This window comes from Chaetodon auriga, chromosome 20 (genome assembly GCF_051107435.1).
Source record: "Chaetodon auriga isolate fChaAug3 chromosome 20, fChaAug3.hap1, whole genome shotgun sequence".
Lineage (NCBI taxonomy): Eukaryota > Metazoa > Chordata > Actinopteri > Chaetodontiformes > Chaetodontidae > Chaetodon > Chaetodon auriga.
This window is the reverse complement of record NC_135093.1, coordinates 21,114,513-21,129,599: the sequence shown is the minus strand read 5'-3', so window position 1 is coordinate 21,129,599 and position 15,087 is coordinate 21,114,513. Positions and strand designations below refer to the sequence as shown.

The 15,087-nt window shown below is 39.0% G+C and overlaps 1 protein-coding gene across 1 annotated transcript in view; it reads right to left on the bottom strand.

Moving 5' to 3' along the window:
- Window positions 1-3,432: 3,432 nt before the first annotated feature.
- Window positions 3,433-15,087, bottom strand: part of fmn2b (formin 2b) — a 29,911-nt gene continuing 18,256 nt past the window's right edge. The window contains exons 13-20 of the mRNA XM_076759597.1: window positions 14,547-14,693; window positions 12,288-12,347; window positions 11,777-11,897; window positions 11,173-11,265; window positions 10,613-10,664; window positions 8,329-8,478; window positions 8,047-8,128; window positions 3,433-7,288 (exon numbers count right to left, since the gene is read on the bottom strand). Coding sequence (XP_076615712.1) covers window positions 7,262-7,288; window positions 8,047-8,128; window positions 8,329-8,478; window positions 10,613-10,664; window positions 11,173-11,265; window positions 11,777-11,897; window positions 12,288-12,347; window positions 14,547-14,693 — 732 coding nt within the window. The 3' untranslated portion in view covers window positions 3,433-7,261. The remainder of the gene's footprint in view (window positions 7,289-8,046; window positions 8,129-8,328; window positions 8,479-10,612; window positions 10,665-11,172; window positions 11,266-11,776; window positions 11,898-12,287; window positions 12,348-14,546; window positions 14,694-15,087) is intronic.

Sequence of the window (15,087 nt, the reverse complement as noted above, 5' to 3'; positions counted from 1 at the left end):
TATTAACTCATGAACTTGTAGAGCAAATTCCCCTGACAACAAAAAGAGCATGTGTGTCCAGATACATAACAATGTGACGGTAACAGTTTACCAAGACCACCACTGTGAAACTGTAGAAGCTGACAAAACTCAAAGAAATACAGCAACCAGCTGCATAGTCTTTTTGAATTTACACAACTTTTGAGCAGTTAGATGTGTCAACTCAGTTTAAAAAGTTATACTGATTGTTTCATAAAATAATGTTAAAATATCTAGATTTGATTTCTATTTGCATTTATTTTTCACGAGCAAAGCAGTTTCAGGTTTGATCCCTGCATGTGCCTTACTGCCAGATGACTGCAACTTTTACTCAACTGCTAACAGCCACATCCAAACAAGGATGTCATGTTGTGACATGTTGGTTTAAAATCCGTGGCTGATTTGTGTTAGGAAGAGAGAGAGTAGGGAGAGGTTGGAGCTGGCACACATCTTCAACATAGTATTGTAGAGAGATGACCATGAGACTCATCTGAGACACATGTTTAAACAGACACAAACAAACCTCCCTCATAACTTTCAACAAATTAGTAAAAGTTGTATTGTATCAGTTCTAAAATGGATCCACAACTACACAACACAAGATATCAGAACTTTCTCACTTTATAATGAATCACAGCTCAGGAATGTAAGTAAACAGTCACCCAATTCTTACATTTAATGCTGAACATATATATGTACCAAAGAGAGACAACTTCTGTTGTGATATGGTGCTCTATAAATAAAATTTAATTGAACTGAATTTAATTTGTACAGTAAGTCTTAACAGTTTGTAATCCCTATTTATGCCAAAATCCAAACATTATTTTTCATTTCCTTGAGCACCATCAATGAACTGCTGTTCAGCTGCGTTGTCTTGCATTAGTACTATACCTTTATATAGTACTAAAGGTATAGTACTAATGCAACATGAGATTACATAAAGCAATGACACATCAAACCAAAACATAACTACTAACTTGATAGCACCACGGGTTAAGGGACAATTGTGAGGGTGGGTAAATAGACAATTCAAGTATAGCTTGGTGCTGATTGGTCTAGAAAGCACTCTTGTCCACTTAGAAACATCCCCATGAGTGAATTTCAAATGTAAAAGACGTGGCATTGATGGCCACTATCACTTCCTCTTAATTTGTTGTGTTCTTAAAGTGGTGAGAAACTGGAGGAACTACATGATGAACTTTCTCCTCTGTAACGTCCTGATGACTGTGGACCGATCAAGGGGTGTTTTTATCAGACATTGAACTGCTCTCCTCTTCCTAGCGATCTTTAACCTTTACATATGCACAGTACATACTTGGACTCATTAACTGAAATGACTGACTGATTGTTAAGTTTCACCTTGACTTGCTATGGTCAAATGCAGTTGAAGTCACAGTGAAAGTGTGACTGATGATAGCATGAACTCTCACATGATCTGTGAGAGTTCACATACTCACCACACATTCTTCTTTTAGAAATAGTAGTTTGTGTGAGGGAAGTGGCATATATTTTGTGCATTCACAAATGTATTGTGTGCATCTTTATTTCATTGGTGGGGGAGCCACAGTGGGACAATGGTTAACACTTCCTCATCTCGTTGAGTTTATATGTTCCTCTAGTGCTTGCATGGGTTTTCTGTGGGTGCTCTAGTTTCCTCTCACAGTCCAAAGACAAGCCGCTTAGTGACTTGTAATTGGTGACTCTAAATTGCCCTTTGGTATGAATATGAGTATAAATATTGTCTGTCTGTGTTTCAGCCCTGTAAATGACTGTTGACGTCCAGTGTGCCTTTCACTCAGTGTCAGCAGAGATTGGCTCCAGCCCCACCCTTCAAAGAATGTAAGTAAGTGGGTATATCTGACAGATGGATAGATACATCATTGGTATTGTCACTGATGGTGCAGAGGGTAATGCCCTGCAGCTGTTGATTAATTTGTGAAAGACTATTTATGGAAATGGTTGTTATTGAAAAGGAGACCAAACAGCTAATGTCTGGATCAGACTAGACAATTTTTTTGTCAGTGACGATGGTCCCCGTGTCAGATCTAACAATCACAGCCCATAAACTCTTGCTCTTGATTAAGTGCTCCCACTATTCCTCTCTTTCGTTGTCCCACCTGACAGCAGCAACCTCAGCATCCGTCCTCCTCCTCCTGTTCGCCATGTTTACCTGACAGAGAGAGCACCTCATTGGTTCGATGCTCAGGAACATGTCGGTATAGTATGTCACACTACACAGGTATAGACGCGGGATTGTCGTTCACGATTGACCACGACACTGGTAATTGGTCAGCCACAACAAAAATCGTCTCAAATTCGGGCTAGATACATGTCGTCTGATCCAGGCATAAGAGAAACCTCGCTGGATCTTCAATTCCACTCCATGAGACACAATACGCTGTTTTTCTGGAATCACAGAGGTTACTTTCACAGACTGTGAATCTGCGATTTCTGACTGAACAGTTAAAAATGACTTAAATGAAACAACTAAGGGCATCACTTTTTCCTGTGTTCACAAACTGGGAAAAGTTTCAAAGACAAAGAACTTGGTAGAAGAAGGGGCAGGGAACTCTGGAATACATAATTTGCAAATTCCTCCAGAGATAAATGCATGACAGAAAATTCTTCATCCAATCACAAAGGAGCACCATAGACCAAATGCACGTTCTTCACTGATTATTGTTGTACATAATCAACCCATTGTGTAAAGACTAAGAAGTTACTTCTTGGATATTTTAGATCTGTGTGTGGCCAGATGGGCTGTCTGGCCCTGGACTGATGATGTTTGGTTTTGTTTTTGTTTTTCTTGCTTCTTTGCTTTCTGTAGGAAACTGGTATGCTCACTTCACTTGCTATTGCTAAGGAAAGGATTGCATTTTGCACATGAATGTTTACAGCTTTCCTATTAAAATGCATGAGGTTTATGATTAAATAAAGAATAATAAAGTGCATATTTTAGCCATAACTGAAATGCATATAGATGATGCAACTAGTGACGAACAGATTCACATAGAAAAATTCAATATGGTATGAGATGAGATGAGGTGAAGAGATAGAAAGATGTATGGAGGAGGAATGGAGTGGAATGGAACTGGGCTTCCATTCAGACAAGCAGAACTATGAAATGTTCCCCAATTGTGCACTTAGATTAAATCACAAAATGAAGGCTTCATTTTGCAAGAATGCATTCAGGGAATGTAAAAATGATTGAAAGAATACATGAAATATTAATACAAGGACTGCTTGGAACATCTGTCTCTCCTCCATCCAATGCTAGCTTTCATGGGCACATGCTAATAATATTTTGTAACATAACAATGACTCTGTAGTAGAAACAAGACAAGAAATTGACATTAAATTAAAAAAAAAAAGGTTGTACTGTTATGGTTGAGGCAAAGGAAGGCCAGGACCCAGTTGCAGAGACGTAGAAAACCAAAAATTTATTGACACAAAGCACAAACAAAAAATCACCTGAGGCAGGGAAAACGCATACAAGCGAGCAAACAGAAAATCACCACTACGGGGAAAAAGGTACAAAAAACAAAGATGACAAGAAAAGGTATTTGCTGAAAGAAAGTAACAAAATAAAGAAACTCAAAATTCACCAATTACTGGGAAGGTCAATCTACAAAAACGCTGAACAAAAGGCAACTATGAAAAATCAGTGATTTTTACTAGGGGTTAAAGGAACGCAGGAGGCAGGAGGAGCAAGGCGAGAGAACGCGAGATAACTCTGCTGCGAGCTGCATGTGACCTGGAACTAAGGGAATAGTCCGGCACAGGAGTTGAGCATGAGGTGGCTTAAGAAGGCGAGCTGATTAGCTGCTGAGATGCAGATGTATCTCATGAAGCTCGCTCACAGAGTAATTCGGCCCCGCCTCTCTCCCACTCCAACCTGCTGAGTGAGAGTGAAAGAAAAAGACACAATATCAAAAGGAGAAACTGACTCGAGACCACAGCCATAACATGTACATCTTAGAAGGGTACTAGGACTGATAAATACACCCAGTGTGTCAAACAGTTATGCCACATAAACGCGTACACAAATCAGACAGATAAAGATAGGTGTGACAATTGTGTGATGCGGCTGTCTCCCAACAAAATATCAACTTTTGAAAATATTGAAAATATTGTGAAACAATTGTACATCCCAGATAATTGATAGATCCCACTCCTGGCACCATGTTTCCTCTGTTGGATTTGGTGATCTTAAAATGTGTTCAGGTTTTCCTACAGAAAACAAACTATTTGGTCAGGAAGACACAGACACACATGCACACACTGAAGTACACACTTAAGTACACGTTTACATGCACATGCTCATTTGCTTGCACGTACTGTATGTGCTACTCATATAGAAGTGGACATTCTACTGCTACTGTTGTTGCTTGAATGTTTGAATGTTTTGTCTGCTGCATTATGTATGGGGCTAATTGTTAGTTTTAAGTGTTCTACTTTACAATTGTTCACTTTGATAGCAGCATTGCTGTTGTTGACTCAAAGGAGTGTTCCTCATTCATCTCCCAGCCTGGACAGTGACCTTTCACTCACATCTTTGACCTTATCACAATGAAATATTGCATAAAGCCAAAATAATGCAGAATTCATTCTTTTTATTTTTTCATAAATTACACTGCTCTCAGACCTTATGCATCCTCTTCATATACATGTAATGTATACAGAAACATTTATTGCACATGAAAAGGTTAAAACGTATTCAAGTTGCTGCTGAGAGTAGCTATCATGCTGGCCAGCAGAGCAGGACATCAATGAAAGAAACACAAAATGTGTCTAACAATCTTTTTTTTTTTTTAAACAATTTATTACTTTACAATGATAAAGTCATTAGTTCTGAACCAAAATGTGATAGCTGTAATTCAATGCACTATACCCATCCTTCATGACATGGCTTTCAACCACAAAGATGTTATCAACCAGATGATGAGAAAATTCACACACACACACACACACACACACACACACACACACACACACTCACTCACACACATATATATCTGGTATTTCTGGTATGATATGGCATCACTGAACATACATTGAAATTACATATGTAAGTTTACAATGACATTCTTCTCCTGCCCATCAACACTGCTGTACAAATGTATACTGAGATTGAGTTTCTACTGAGAGGATAAATCTGATTGGACAGTCAGGATGTAGAATTACAAACAGCTTTGTAGTAGTGCGTAAAAGTCCATGTAGAGAGTGCTGATATTGAGGTGTGACCATCTACTGTGGCATTTAAAAGAATGTGTCCATGGCTGTTGTCTGGCAGAACCCAGATTTCTGTCACTTTTCAACATAGCATTTTGAAGTTGGTGTAATATTTGTACAGTATAACCAGAATATATAACTGAGTGTCCTCAAGTGCTGCTAATCAATGCCAGTCACTCTCATCCTCTCTTACTCCCTGGCCAAATTCCAAGAAAAAAAAAAAACAAAACACATTACAAACCTCAAATCTCTATACCAAAGGACAAGCCTCTGAATTTGTTTTAAATAATAAAACATATTTAGATATTTTTTTTAATGGTCAATGGTCAAAAAACACAAAGTAATGAACAATCATTACCGGATGGTGACCAAATCTTTTGGAGTGTACCAAAATATTAGGGCTTTGTGTCTTGCCCAAGGATATTTTGGCATGTGGACTGCCGAGGCCAGGGATCAAACCACTAACCTCCTGATGGTGGATGACCGCTCTACCTCCTGAGCCACAGCTGCCTCTTCTAAATGTGCATGTTATTGTAGTGCCACTTGTCTAATGCACTCAAAGTTTACAACCATTTGTGGCGAATGATCTATGCTATTCCAACAAGAAATAGGCCAATAATCACATTAGGTTAACATTATAGCATAGCATTTGTGGAGAGATTTATGATTGGAGTTATAATTAGTAATAGTTAGTGTGGAGGAACAACTTTTTTCCAAAATCTTTGCTGTTTTTCAACTAAACATACAAGTGATGAGATGACACATCTGACTGCACTCCAGTGTTTGGCCTGAACAGTGTTCCTGCAGATGAACTCTGTCATGTTGTAGTTGAGGTTTGCCTTGCAGCTTTACATCCTCCTGACCCTTGTGCTGTTGTCTCCATTGTTCCCAAACTGCGTTCACAGAAAGCTATTGCAAACAAGTTGTCAGGTCTGATAAATCTGAATGCCGAACAGTCTGAAGCTATAATCCATAAGATTTGAATTATATCAGTCACATCATTGATACTATTTACTGTAGGACATGGGTGATGTTGAACTCTGCTTCCACATTGTTTTCGGTGTTGCTGTCAGAGTCCAGGATTCAAATCCACAAATTCATACCCACACACAAGTAATTCACAGGATGCATTCATGTACTGGGCATGACGTGGAGGACAAAAGCCTGTACATGCATTCTTCATGTGATTTGAGAATGACAATGACTGATGTTAAATTCAGTATTACCATGTCTGAAGACACTGCTGCTTGTTTTATTAAAACATGACACCATTAATGCTATGAGCCCATGTCTGTTTAAACAGATGAACCAGTTATCTGTTGGATTTATGACTAATACCTGGCCAAGGTGTGTTTGCTTCCCCTTGTGGTCAATAAATGTGTACTTAACAGAACCCTGGGACCTGTATTCTTTTGTTTTCAACAGCAGTGAAGGTGATGGTCATTGTGGCTTGTGCCAGTGCCTCAGTCAACAGTCTTCATCACATCACATCTTACTTAGTATGTGGTATGGATTTCAATGAAGGGGGAGAAGATGATCAACATCTTATTGCTCATTAAACAGTGTAGGCTTACTGTTTGCCTTCACCATTCTGCTGATAAATGAGGCATTCCTTATTTTATTTAAATGTAGGGGTACAGACTGCACAGACAGTATGGTGTTATTCCACCTGATGTACACTGTATGTAATGTGTCAGAATCGTGGTGATCCCAACAACATTCCATTTTTGTGTCTGGTGACCCTGCAGCAGCATCCTTTCATGACTGTGTTGCCCTTTATCAGACAGCTGGACAGGACAGCTAGTAAGGCAACAGGCTAACAGAGCGGGTGAAACTGATCGAACTGGAAAAATAAATAAATGAAACAAGATGTCCAGAGTGGGCTCAGCTGCACATACATTGGGCCGCATTTGTCCTTCATCTTTCTCTTCAGTCCTCTTCATAGTCTTTTGTCTTTGACTCACTGCTGGTGCCCAAAGTCGGGGAAAACAAGCATTTCAAGTCCACTGGGTCAAATCTTCATGCCAAGCTTGGCTTTCTGTGGAAAGAAAACATTATACAGGTTAGGTGCCTTATACCTGTCTATCATCTGACTATAAACAGAGCAAAGATGCATAAACAAGAATACAGAAAACGAAAGTCTTCACTGTGAAGTAAGAACTAATTAACATTTAGGTTAACCACTGACAGAGAGATATTAGTGCTCAGAACTTATTTCAATTTTCAGTGGAAGTTTGGGGTTTCCTGCCTTCAATACTGGTAGCACAATTTCACATCATGTTTCATAATTAGTTATCACTGACTGCTATCTTTCCCTAACATTAACTGTTCAAGAGACTCTGCAAGCGATACTGAACTTAACCATGTGACTTTCACTAGCTACTTTTTCCCTTACGTAACAGCTGAGTGAGTAGCTGCAGCAAATTAGTCTTCATTAGTCCTGCAGATGAAAAATGAGATGGAGAAAAAAGCAACTACAGCAGTAAAAGTTCAGTTTAATGAGTGGTTTCAGTTTAAATATTTAGGTGAGGTGAAGGTTCAATGTTATTGTGATACTGGAGCTTAAATCATCAGTCATTAGCTGTTCAGCAAAACTGGTGGTGCAGTTTTATTAAATTATATTATTATATACTGCTTATGAATTCTAAATAGGGAGACCTAAAATAAAGTGTTGCAGATATTTCTCAAAGCTTTATTGTCAGTTGTTCTTTGTATGTTACAAAGCAGAGGAAATATCAATGGATTTCTGACCTTCAGGTTCCTTAAATTACAAACAGGGGTCAAAGGTCAACTTACAATGCCAGAGGCGTGTTTGGGTTTGACACTGTAGGCAGCCTTCTCCTTGGCCTGTCGGAAACACTCTTCTGCTGCTTTTAACCTGCAGAGCATACAATGTTAATACAGCTGATATGAATACACCACCTTAATTAACCACTTAACCACGGTCAAATTTAATGTCATGGTGGTAATCCATTTGGCTGGTCTTAATTTTGCATTCAAGGCATTTAAACCAAAAGAAAGAAAGACAAAAAGAAAGAATAAGAAAAGCAGATCCTAGATCAACATGTGTTCCTGTACCTCTCCTTGAGAATGACTTTGTTCTCCTTTTTCCACTGGTCCTTGAAGTCAGATGAGAACTCATGCCAGATGCAGAAGACAGTGTTGGGTGAAACCTCCTTCTCTCCTGCCTTGGCCTTCACTGAGAAGAACACTGTGAGCTCCAGGAACCTGACAGGAAACAATAATCCTAAATTTACTTATTGGCATTCCCTTTTTTTCCCCAAGCAGAGGGAAAACACGACACTGGTGCCAAAAAGTTAAACTGTGCAGACGTTTCAGTGACTGTGCACCCGAGCAACTGTGAAGACCAGGAGACCTGCAGCTTCAGTCATTTTCACTGGCCTATAGACGATGGAGAAACATCATGTAGAGTCTATGATGTCCCAGTAACACCTGAAAGAACTTTTTGAAGCTGTAATTTGAGTTTACGCTAACAAGTATATTTGTCAGTCAGTGGCGCACAAAACTTCTAACCTTGTAAAAGAGTGGAATTAACAGGGGCCAAGCAAACAGTAACCATCACAGCTAGCACATAGTGTCATGATCTGGCCTGTTCAGTTTTGCCACTTCCTGTTTATTTTGAAGTACTCCCTCGCCTGTGAGATTTTACTTTACTTTCTATGTTTTCCCACCCCTGTGATTGTCTCATTTATGTCTCCTGTCTCTGATTAGTCCCCCCCCCCCCCCCCCTATTTAAGTGAGTGTGTTTCCCTTTGTCCTTGGAGGTTCATCCCTTGTATGTGGTGAACCTGTTCCTTGTCAGTTTGTAGAGTATTTCCTGTAAGAGTATTTCCTAGATTACCTGTTTGTAGATCTGCACCTTGTTGATCCCCTCGAACTTGCTTTTGTTTTTTGGACTGTTGGACACTGGTTCCCTTTTTTCATTGGAGGTTTTGCTGGTTGTATGAACATTTTGATTTTGATTCTCACCAGCTTCACCTACCCATAAATCCTTTGTTGCCTTAAAATAATTTTGTAAACTTTTTGTCTGGTCTGCATATTGGGTTCACTTCCTGTTTTTTTTCCTGGCCCCACATTATAACACATAGGTTGCCAGACCTGTCAATCAAAACAAATATGGCTAAAAAGTATCCTAAAAGTGAAGTTCATTTAGACCCAACAGTAATAATGAATATATACCACAAATGGATGCAGATGAGTGTTTCCATTTAATACCATATTACACTTTTTTACTGCACTACATTTACCTGACAGCTGCAGGCTAGTTTTTAAATTTGACATTTATTTCAAATCATTTTACATCGAAAAATATCAGATCATAATATACAAGGCATTGTTCAAGATTAACCAAGTCGTAACCCCTTATATTAAATCAGTGTCTGTTTTCATATGTCCATGAGTTGTTAGCTGTTCCACCAAAGAGACAGTTCCCCTCTAGACTTTAAATTATTTTTAGTTATTTCTTGAGATGGTGAAAATATCCAGTATTTCACAAAAAAGAAAAATTACCAGAAATTGCATATCAGATTTTTTTTTTTTAACTTCCCATTCCCATTAATCATCTCACAACCCCTCAAATTTATTATTGGTTACCATCTGAAGGGGCTAGAACCCCAGGTTGGGAACAAGTGGACTAAACTGTTTCTAAATTAGTTAAAAGGAAATCCACCTGTTCAGCTCCACCACTGAAATGCTGGGTTATGAATGATACACCAGCATTAACTTTTACTTCTGAAACTTTAAGTACTATTTGGCTGGTAGACTTATTCTACTTATATAGGATTTTAAATGCAGGACCTATACTTGTTATGGAGAATTTTACAGGCATGTACTTCTTCCACCACTACTAATATGAGAGAAAGGAATAATTCATGATAAACTGTGCAGTCCCTGCAAAAAAGGAAAAAATGCAGAACATTGAAAAAACATAGCACAGAGAGGCTAATTACTTCTCTCTGATTATCATTCATACCATAAATCCAATAGAGGCAATTAAAAACACTTGCCAGCAATCAAAGATTTGAGCACAGTTCATCCATAGTTTGGGGTAATGCACTCACTAAATAAATCTAAATCTAAATAAATCTTGCTTTACAATTGAAACAAGTAGGGGAAGCTGCTGCCTGGTCACAGATGAAACCATAAGCCTTCTAGCAGTGAGGATTCATTTTGTGAGTGCTGATGACGACTCAACACGTGATAAACAGGAAATAATGCACACCCTTTGGAGTGTCTTGGCCACAGTCATATGTTAAGATCACACCTCTCCTCAGTACTCACTGGTACTCAGGCTCTCAGTCATGTAAATAGCTGAAATAAAATGGGAGGGAGGGGTTCTTACAGTTTGTGAGTGCTGCTGAGTTGAGCTTCCAGGGCCTCCAGTTCACTTTTCGCTAAGAAAGACAGAATAATAAAAGGGTCAATACAAAAGATTAAACATGAGAAAGTATTTAGACTTGTTGCAGGCAGCTGCTGCCAAGCAGTCTGTCCTGTAAACTTAACACTAATTCATGTCAAACACACGAAAATGTATTTTCTATTTTTGGGGGTCAAACAACTCATAATACAGAGTATTGTTTGACCTTACTTGCAACTGGATGTGTCTTGTCAACAAAAAAGATCCACTGCTGTTTCTTCAACAAGAGAGCTACAAGACTTTTTTTTCATTACAGTTGGCCACTGTGCCGTATGCAGCTTTTGTAATCCATCTATGGTTTTGTCCAAACGCATCATCGTCAACATTAATTGAACCTCCTCACTCACCCTTTCTGCCTCCCTACATAAAGGACACATTACTCCCTGCATTGGTGCTGAACTTTAGCCCTGGACATAAATTGTTAGGTGTAGATTTATCTATTATGAAAGTATTTCCTCAGGCTTAAGGGCTGTTTTGTCAGTTACCTTGTGCAAGGAAGTCGTCCATCTTGTCTTTAAAAGGCTGGAGGTTATCCTCATCTGAAACCTTGCACACCTTTTCCACTTCTGATGTACATGCTGATGAAATGATGGAGACAAAAAAAGTCAGGAGTACGTTTCATGTAAAATACAAATAGACAGATAATGCAGTAATACAGTACATAGTTACCAAGGGTGGTTAGACACCTTGATGCTGTGTTTTAAAAAGCCTTAAGGATAAAATCATGATATTGTGATTACATCCTGGAGCTATTTAAACCACTATAGTTTAAAATAAATTAAAACTCCGGCATCCCCAGTGATAACATCAAAAATGACACTGGCAGATAGCTATGCATGGCGGACTGGGTACAGCTGAGGTGGTAGCAGCTGCATCTTTGGATTGGCGATTAAGGACTGCAATGTAACCTCTCCTCCAGTGAAGGAGACATGAGTATTTGGTTTGTATCTGTGAGAGTACATGTAGTTCAGGATAACCTGGACTTTTCAGAGGCCACAGAGTGACTGAGCTAATTATGATGTAAACTGTATACTCTGTGTGTGTGTGTGTGTGTGTGTGTGTGTGTGTGTGTGTGTGTGTGTGTGTTACCTCTCAAGTCCTTCCTGAGACGAGTCAGGTCTTTCTGAAAGTCTTCAAACTTCATCTGTGAAGCCTGGAACAGGTCGTGAGGCTCAGGGAGTGGGTACACACATGTCTCTCTACCAGCATCCTGATGATGGACAGACAGGCAGACACACACAAACAAGAACAGTTAATCAGAAATCTGTTACTCTTTTAGGACCACCACAAACATCTTCTTTAACTTAATAGCTGCCAATGTAATAAATATGAAGTGAGCATTACAGCAGTTTGAAACAACACTAGAGGCATGTGGAAATATGGTGAAAAAGATTTGCATACAGAATGTCTGAATATGTGTACCATGAGACAGACTGTGGTTTTTGTCTTGGGTTTGCTTTTTTCTTCGTAGTAGCTCTGAATATGAGGTATGTATGAGAGGAAGACTGATATGAGAGCCTACAGACAAAATAAGCAAAGGACAAAGATAAGAGTCTAAGAGTTACAGTATAGGAGGAAGTATAATAACCAAAAAGCTTACCTCATCAAAGTGTCTGAGGTAGTATGCAACAATGTAAGACAGAAGACTTTTCATGCTGTCCTGCACGTGGAGAAAAGAAAAACAAGGCAATTTCACAGGAGTGGAGTGGTGTTTCCAGTGGTTTAGTCCCATGTGAGCAAAAGCAAGCAGCTGCACACCATACATACCAATACAATGTTAAAATGTCAACTATTCTTTGATACTGTGTTTTAATGGTAATATTACACTCTGTACACACCTCTAGACAAGACCATATAAAAGTCTTTTCTCTGTTTGCCTTTTTTGACAGGAAATACAGACAGAGACAGGAAACATGAGGGGGAGGGATATGACTTGCAACAAAGGTACATGGCTGTAATTGAACCTTGGATGTTGCTGTTATATATGACATCTTAATTTTTAGGCTACGGGGCACCTGGATCACTGTTATTTATACTCTAGTCCAGCTTAATGTCTTTTGTTTACTTTTTTTTATCTAGTTAAATTTAATATGTTTTTGAGTGCACCACACACACACAAAAATATTGTGATTATCTTATTATGTACTACTGCCTCAAGGCTATGAGAGAAGCCATAAAGGCATGTATTTTACGTTACAATGCCTTTTGATAATAATGGTGGACTTAGGCAGTCTGAGGGGCATGCACAAAAAAAAACCCCCCAAAAAAGGGCACCATTGGATTCATGCATTTATGGTGAAACAGTTCCAAACCCTGGATAAGATTACATTTTTTAAAGTAAAACTACTTCTCTGTAGTAACAACACACAGGGAAATATGAAGAATCTTCGTATTTTAGAGGCATGTTGAGGCCAATTCATTTTCTAGCATGTGTGGCAGCCTGTATGGCACTGCATCATGTTTACTCCACTGGAAGGGCATCAAGAGGTGGTCATCCTCCTAAGTCCACCAGTGGCTAGACTGTCACCTTTCACATCACTGATCAACAGAGCTGTCAGTCACTGTGTTACTGCTTTTACACCAGACATTTAACATAAAGTATGGTTAATATGATGCAGTAGGCTGGAAAAAATCTCATGGCCTCCAGTGTTGCTGCTTGCAGCTTTTTCAGTATCATCAACCTGTAGAGTGCCTGTAGTTCTAGAAGCCACAGCATTAGATGCATGCACCACCAGTTTTCGTCCCTTTTAAAAATGTTACTAACAACACTGTAATATTACAATACATCCCCAGTTTTAGACCGTTTATTGAGGTTTTCTCAAAACATGAGCCACACCTCAATTATTAATAATAATCATTGTGTCTGCTTCTTTGTTAAATGACATTTACTTGACTGAATGAAGGCCAAAGACACACTGGACACATGAAAAGAAAAAAGTCAAAATAAGAAATTAAAATGTGATTATAAACAAATGTTATCAGCATTTGCTGGAGATACTGAAAATAAAAGTCCTGTATTTGAAATCTAACTTTAGGAAGTTCTTCATGTAGATGTAACAGTGAATGAACAAAATCTGCAATGTGTCATTGCTATTGATAAAATTGCTGAATGCTGAAGCCAGCCAACTACCTCAGTTATAGCTGTTTCCAGTGCATTAAAAAAGATAGGCTGACATTCATTGACGGTAGCTAACAAACGTTAGCTTAGTAACATTAAGTCAACCACTGTGTGGGGTTATCACAACGTTAACCTTAAAATTCAAATTAGCTGAGGCCTCGTTAGGTTTAACCAACACTGTTGAGAGAAAGGCTTAACCCTGATCCTCTCTCTACGTGGCTCTGGGTATAATGTAGCCACTGACTGTCATCTAAACTTGCATATGTACATCTAAAACTCTGGATCTTGAACTGCTGCATCTAGAACAGCTGGGGGTTTTTGGCTGTGAAGGCAGAAGTCTCTCAGCTTTCTCAATAACCGCTTATTCAAACAACTTCAGACTCAACACTGGGCTTCCTCTGGTCCTCAGCGATACACCCGCCAAGTGTGAGGTCAGTCAGATGAACGGTTATGGAGAAATTCAAAGAATCAGACATACATACTGAGAGAGATACCTTCCTTTATAGTTAGATAAAGCAGTTGAGTAAGATTAGTTCATAACTCATAGAAATGACTGTGTCCATAAATAAAGAGCCAATGTAAAAATGTTAGATTGATGGAAAATCTATATGTTAACACATGATTTTTAAAATGCGCAAATATAATCAGCCCAAAAACAACATGTAAGGGGTATAAGCTCCAAGGTCCCGGGTAAAAGAGCAGCATTTTAATATGTTCCAGCATCTTTCACTCCTTACTCACACTGCTTTTGACATCTTTGAGTTTGGGCAGGATGTCGAGGGTGAAGCCATCAGCTTGGCCTCTGGTTCGATTACCACCATTCATAAAGTTACCAAAGGCCAGAACCAGACCTAGAACCTGCTTCACTGTCTCACTGTCCTGCAACACCTGCAGAGGAGACAGAGTTACAAAGTAAAGGTAAGGGGAAATCAACAGAAGAATGACACAAAGTGTTGAAAAAATGCTAAAAAGTTTGAACATATTTAAGAGATGCTTTCCATATGGGGCAAGCACATAGTTTTTTGGAAACATTCACACTAAATCCCTAGAAGCTATTATTGTTTTTAACATGAAATACAAAGCTTTATAAAGAGAGCACCATTTGCAAATTCAGCTGAGTGAACCCAGAGAAGCTGGGTCAGTGTCACTGCTCAGAGCTCAACTCACTGCTGATACTCCATATTTGATTAGCTCTTCTGAGTATGCAAACGCTTAAGTGCAGAGCTGGAGCCAGGACATGGTTAGCCTAATTTAGCTGAACAACTGGAAATAAGGTGAAGCT